The sequence below is a fragment of the Aegilops tauschii genome, chromosome 5 (assembly GCF_002575655.3).
Source record: "Aegilops tauschii subsp. strangulata cultivar AL8/78 chromosome 5, Aet v6.0, whole genome shotgun sequence".
In the NCBI taxonomy this organism is placed as follows: Eukaryota; Viridiplantae; Streptophyta; class Magnoliopsida; order Poales; family Poaceae; genus Aegilops; species Aegilops tauschii.
Genome location: NC_053039.3, coordinates 33,565,914 through 33,572,632, shown reverse-complemented (window position 1 = coordinate 33,572,632; position 6,719 = coordinate 33,565,914). Strand labels below are relative to the sequence as shown.

The 6,719-nt window shown below is 43.0% G+C and overlaps 1 protein-coding gene across 1 annotated transcript; it reads left to right on the top strand.

Moving 5' to 3' along the window:
* The first annotated feature begins 2,466 nt into the window (after window positions 1-2,466).
* On the top strand, window positions 2,467-6,486 carry LOC109780433 (trifunctional UDP-glucose 4,6-dehydratase/UDP-4-keto-6-deoxy-D-glucose 3,5-epimerase/UDP-4-keto-L-rhamnose-reductase RHM1). Its single transcript, XM_020339019.4, has 3 exons — window positions 2,467-2,710; window positions 4,026-5,599; window positions 5,729-6,486. The coding sequence occupies exons 2-3, from the start codon at window positions 4,049-4,051 to the stop codon at window positions 6,179-6,181; spliced, it is 2,004 nt and encodes a 667-aa protein (XP_020194608.1). The 5' UTR covers window positions 2,467-2,710; window positions 4,026-4,048; the 3' UTR covers window positions 6,182-6,486.
* Window positions 6,487-6,719: the final 233 nt, after the last annotated feature.

The following is a 6,719-nucleotide window of genomic DNA, read 5'->3' as shown; positions in this document are numbered from 1 at the left end:
TTATTTCTCTCCAATTTTCTACTATAGGGAATCATTTTACCCTAATTTCCATATATTTATTTTTTGGAGAAAATATTTTGAATAAAATCCAAATAGCTCCAAATTGAAAATAATTTCAAAGGGACTTTAAATTTGATTCCTTTAAACTTCCAACTCATATTTCATATGTTTTGAAGAAGTCATTTTATCTTCTCTCATGAAAATCATCGAGTCGCATAAAATTTCTGAATTGTAAATATTTCCAAATGAAATTCAAATATTATCAAAAACCCTTTTTCATTTAATTAAATGGAAGAAGTCATATCATCTTCTCTCTAGGGTTTTGTATTTGAAAAGAATTTGAATTCATGGAGATCATAAATGCAAACATGAAAGTTTGGGAAAGTCCTTTTATTCCCTCTCATTTAACTTTCAAAAAGTTTCGAGTTTCACTCAATTCCACACAAGCAATCATACAATCAATCAAAACTATCTATTTAATATAACATTCCAAAATTTAGAATTTTGGGATGTTACATAAAAATAAGGGAATGAGAGGTGAGGGCTTTTTTTGTCGGGATAAAAATCGTTGACGGTGAGGGGGCGTTTGATCGATAGGAGGGTAACGAAACGAAATGACGTACCAACTCTCCCCTTTAGGAGTAGAGATTATAGCACTGAATATAAACATTAATTACAAACTTGGAAATAAATAATAACATTTATTATTGCATACATGACATATTTGCAACACATGGGGGCCTTATGTAGCCCAGTGGTCCTTGAAAAATGATAAACCTACCCTTGAAGTAAGGATGTGGGACCGTGGGAGGGTAGTACAAGGTAATTTCCGGTCCTTTAGCACATGTGCTCCTTGTTGGGCTAGGAGGTGGGTTGTAGCCTATTAAGGGGAGAATCCCTCGAAAAGTGCTTGCAGCTACCGAGCTCCACTGCTCTTGGTATTTGGAAATTTTGAAAAACACACTTTTGGTACTCAAAAAAACTAAAAAAAATACATGGATACATACACATGTTCCTAAGGCCTGGTAAAAATTTGGAAAAGAAATATTTTGTATGTTGGGAAATACAAGAAAGAGAAATTTCTGGCAGAAATGGCACCCTTTTTATCCTATATACTGTCAGAAATGTATTTATTTTCGTATAGCCCAAAACAAAATGAGATTTCTACCGAAACTTGACGCGTGTAATCGGAATGTGTATATGTATCCTCGGGAAAAATTTCACATCTTTTTGAAACTTCAAAAACCCAAATTTCAAAATGTTCAAATATACAGTGGAGCTCGGTTGCTGCAACACCTCTCTCGAGACTTCCTTGCTTGGACTTGGGCTTCTTTGCTCTCCTGTCTTCTCCTTTGACTTATCCTTTTATGTGGTCTTCTTCCTTTGGCTTGTTGATCATGAAGCATTTCCTTAGACTTCTGTTGATCAGGGTGACCTCCCTGGACCCATGAGGGGTGGTTTTGACTATTCTTGACTTGTGTTGACTGCTTGTTTAGTGCTCCATGTATGATAGGGGGTGAAACCTTGAGTAGGATTAAAATCCACTACTACAACACCTTAAAGTACATCTTAATAAAACTATTAGTCCTAGTGGTGGATTCAGGACCCAGGCGGGGGGGGGGGGGTTGTGGGCCTGGGGCGTGACACATATTTACTTCGTTGACTGTAGCTTATTGAGCAGTGTAGCAACACTATAGCAGCCTGGGCCCTACGCTTGGCCCAATCCTGGGTCTGCCCATGATTAGTCCATAACGATTTTTATTAATTATCAAAGCGATACACTAGAGTACATGCACTTTTAACTACGACTTCATCGGATACACGAAGAGTATAGTCTTGAATTGTAAGTTTACCCGCGACGGGCAAAGGAACAAAGGCCTCCATGCCAAGGTTAAACAAGGCACTACAAAAGCAGTCGAACCAGTGATCTTCACCATCCAGATGTGAGGACAATGCAACGGGGAGAACAAGATGAAGAAGTCTCAAGTAAGGTCACTTTCCCAAAAAGCACAAGATTGATGACGGTAGAGCCCGATCTCCAGTACGTCTCTCCAACCACCAATGCAACGATAAAGAAGGATTGAAGATGACCCGAATCAGGCCACACTAGAGATCTCCCGAGCTTACTAAAGAAGCCATTCCTGGATCAACAATCACCACCTATAACGGACGACAATCTGAGGAAGAAGCTGACGTGGCTCACACACACCAAAAAGAAGTTTTGATATGCCAGACGCCATGGAGACGTACCAAAACATAAACTCATATCCAGTACACCCCTACTAACTGCAACAATGGTCCAACTACCTCTTCCATCGACACTCTCGATTGGCGATGCCGTCTTCTTCGGTTAGAACGGGGACGGGGTGGGCCCCGACCCCGGAGGACTCGAGATGAGTACCGGGGGAGAGGAAGGGAGAAAGGGAAACTGAGAATTAATAAAATCCGTGTGATGGAGGCGGAGGTTGCGTGAGATCTGGGGCGGGCAGGGGCGCAGCGACACCGCGTGAGCGCCTTCCCCACCACCTCCCCCGTCGTGCTTTCCGCCGACCCCCATCATCTCGCTCTCACGCACACCCACACCGACACCGCCACCGCCGACGCCGCCATTTTCTCCATTTATTGACGGGAAACCTCCTCTCCGCTCCCCCTCACCTCAACCACCGACGCCACCGTCCCTCGTCCTCCTCTCCGCCGCGTGCCGCGCACGGTACGTCTCGCGCCTTCTCGCCCCATCTTCCCCTAAGCATATCTCCCCCTCCCCTCGTTGCAAACCATAGTCTCTCTCTCTCTCTCGGGCCGCAGCCTCCGGTCGACCGACGCCTACCTCCGTAGCTGACGACTGAGGTGAGGTGCGTGGCCATGTTCTTGCATTGTGCTGCAATGCACGGCAGGTGTTTGCTTCTTTGCCAAGCCCGGATCGGGTTCCTTGCGTGCTTCGGATGCCATCTCCCCGTCTTCCCTCTTGCATCAGTTTAGTCGCAACGGTTCCAAGAATACAGGAAACTTTGCTCGGATCTATCAGAAAAGAAAGAAAGATCACAAGTCGCATCTTAACCCAGATCGATGGCTATGTTCTGCTCTTGTGTACTAGTTCTTTGTTTCGCTCCCTCATTTTTAGATCAGTCCAAGATCTCAAAATTTGGCCTCTTCGTAAGATCCACCGATAGTGTCACCGTATGTTTGACCAAGTTTTAGCTGCTTGAGCATGCTTTAGTGATAGTTGTTGGCACGTGAACTGCCAGATGTGGAAAAGACAAATAACTAGTATGTACTTGCAGAACAGGTACAGATCTTGGTCTAAAAAGTATCATTAGATGTCTACTTATCTAGGATTTGGTGCACGTTCCTGTCTGTTATCCATTGTTTTCCATGATCTGTCAGCGAAAATGTTTTTACAGTGAGTATTTCTGCTATATTGTGGTTTGATAGGATAGCACGAATATCTAAATTTACCTCGATGCATTACTCCCCTGTGTGGTCCGCTTGAAAACGCAAGAGTTCCATGTTGTGCCTCCATTCCAATGTTTTGTTGTTTCTAAATAGTTATGCACGCTTTTGTTTTATCTGGATGGGAAATAACGCTGGATGCTCTGTCATGACTCATAAATTCTACTTTCAACTTCGATATCTGTATGAATGTGTGAACCAATTATTTTCCTGCCGCAAACAAAAAGGCGGAGTGTGCCTGTTTTGCATGACTGCATTTCTCCACATTTTTGTTAAAATTCCCAGTGTTTTAATTTGGAGCTTGGTAGTTGGATCATGCCCTCTGCTCTATGAGAAATAGATGCAGTTTCCCATTTATGTAGTGACCTTAGAGGCTGAGACTGGCCTTCCTGGTCTGTCCAAATTCTTTCTACAGGGGAGCTTGGTTCAGTTTCTCATTGTATCATGTTCTGACAGTTCAAAAGATAATATATAGTAATATTCTAGTTATTACATATCAGTTGTTTCATTTTATATTGGCTGTATCATAAATTGTATCTCGTCTGATCCTTTTATATACTCTACTTGTACAACAGGATTTCAGAAATTACAGTTCAATATGGCGACACCCTACACACCTAAGAGCATCCTCATTACAGGAGCTGCTGGTTTCATCGCTTCCCATGTCACAAACCGCATTGTACGGAACTACCCTGATTACAAGATTGTCGTCCTTGACAAGCTTGATTACTGCTCCAATCTGAAGAACCTTCTCCCTGCCAGCTCGTCACCAAACTTCAAGTTTGTCAAGGGCGATATTGCCAGTGCTGATCTTGTCAACTTCCTCCTGGTCACAGAGAACATTGATACAATAATGCACTTTGCAGCCCAGACACATGTTGACAATTCTTTTGGTAACTCCTTTGAATTCACCAAGAACAACATTTATGGTACTCATGTTCTTCTTGAAGCTTGCAAGGTCACTGGCCAGATCAGGAGGTTCATCCACGTTAGCACTGATGAGGTCTATGGCGAGACTGATGAGGATGCAGTGGTTGGTAACCATGAGGCCTCACAGCTGCTCCCCACAAATCCTTATTCAGCCACCAAAGCTGGAGCAGAGATGCTTGTCATGGCTTATGGGAGATCCTATGGTCTGCCGGTCATCACTACCCGGGGAAATAATGTGTATGGTCCTAACCAGTTTCCTGAAAAGCTTATTCCGAAGTTCATTCTTTTGGCTATGAGAGGAAAGCCCCTCCCAATTCATGGTGATGGATCCAATGTCCGAAGCTACCTCTATTGTGAGGATGTTGCTGAGGCTTTTGAAGTCATTCTTCATCGTGGAGAAGTTGGACATGTTTACAACATTGGAACAAAGAGAGAGAGGACAGTCACTGATGTGGCAAAGGATGTCTGCAGGCTTTTCAATCTTGAAGCTGATAAAGTAATCCAGTTGGTCGATAATAGACCTTTCAATGATCAGAGGTATTTCTTGGATGATGAGAAGCTCAAGAGTCTTGGGTGGTCTGAGCGCACTAGATGGGAGGAGGGCCTGAGGAAGACAATGGAATGGTATGTAGCTAATTCTGACTATTGGGGTGATGTTTCTGGTGCACTGTTGCCTCATCCGAGGACACTGATGATGCCTGGGTATGAGGGCTCTGAGGAAATTAAAGGAATGCTAAATCTGTTTACTAACAATCAAACGAAGATGGTGGCTCCAACATCAGAAGGTTCTTCCCAAACTCGTTTGCTCAAGTTCTTGATATATGGCCGGACAGGATGGATTGGTGGACTTCTTGGCAAAATATGTGAGAAGCAAGGAATTCCATACGAGTACGGAAAAGGTCGCTTGGAAGAGCGCTTTTCCATTGTCCTTGATATCCAAACTGTTAAGCCAACACATGTCTTCAATGCTGCTGGTGTTACTGGCAGACCCAATGTTGACTGGTGTGAGTCTCACAAGCCAGACACCATACGTACCAATGTTGTGGGCACCTTGACTCTAGCTGATGTTTGTCGGGAGCATGGGTTATTGGTGATAAACTATGCCACTGGGTGCATATTTGAATATGATGCAAATCATCCTGAAGGGTCAGGCATCGGCTTCAAAGAAGAGGATAAACCAAACTTCACTGGTTCATTCTACTCAAAGACTAAGGCAATGGTAACTGCTTCTTCCCTTCTGTAATGACTAATTTGTTAGTATTTTATCCTTGTGGTGATCTTATATTTTTAAATTTAAGATGCAAATTGTGGAAGAAACTTCTGATCATTTTTTCCCTGGACAATGCAGGTCGAGGAACTGTTGAAGGAGTACGAGAATGTCTGCACTCTGCGAGTCCGGATGCCAATATCGTCTGACCTCAACAATCCCCGAAACTTCATAACAAAGATTAGCCGTTATGACAAGGTGGTAAACATCCCAAACAGCATGACTGTATTGGATGAGCTTTTGCCAATTTCAGTTGAGATGGCAAAAAGGAACTTGCGGGGCATCTGGAACTTCACCAATCCTGGCGTGGTCAGCCACAATGAGATTCTGGAGATGTATAAGAAGTACATGGATCCCAGCTACAAGTGGACAAACTTCACGCTAGAAGAACAGGCTAAGGTCATTGTTGCACCTCGGAGCAACAACGAGATGGACGCGACAAAACTGAAGAGAGAGTTCCCCGAGCTGCTATCGATCAAAGACTCGTTGATCAAGTATGTCTTTGAGCCCAACAGGAAGGTCCCAGCAACTTGAAAGCCAGAACAGGTAATAATATAGGAAATATATACCAAGTACTGAAAGATTTTAGGAACCATTCGTCACAGCGATTCATTAGAATGTTTTACTATACTTCGCAGCATATGTCTGTTATAGATTCACAGCATCGTTTGGCAGTCTGCTGGTGGCAGCAAGATATCTTGTACCATGATTGTTCCGAATGAATGTCGAGTACACTTGTATACCTTTTAATCTGATTACCATTTTTGGTGAATGATCGGGCAACCTGTGCTCTGACAAAAGCATTTGGACAAGCATTTTAACTGTTTAAGCTTTACATTTCTCTCTCGCTTTGCTCATTGTGCTGTTGCTCTATGCTGTTGTGTTTGGGTTTGGCCCAAGCTTGGAAAAAAAAACTTGCATTGGTTATCCACAGAGCAAAGAGGAAGCACTCACAATCCATTGGTGATTAGATAATTACAGTATACTAGTGTGTCTCCGTAATGGTTTTCTTCTTTCCTTCTGTGCTTAGAACTTTTTTTCTAATATACACACTATTATTGACTTCTTTCAA

Coding starts and splice junctions, on each gene's coding strand:
- LOC109780433 (XM_020339019.4), top strand. CDS start 4,049: ATGGCGACACCCTACACACCTAAGAGCATCCTCATTACAGGAGCTGCT. Junction 5,600..5,728: donor ACTCAAAGACTAAGGCAATG/GTAACTGCTTCT, acceptor TGGACAATGCAG/GTCGAGGAACTGTTGAAGGA.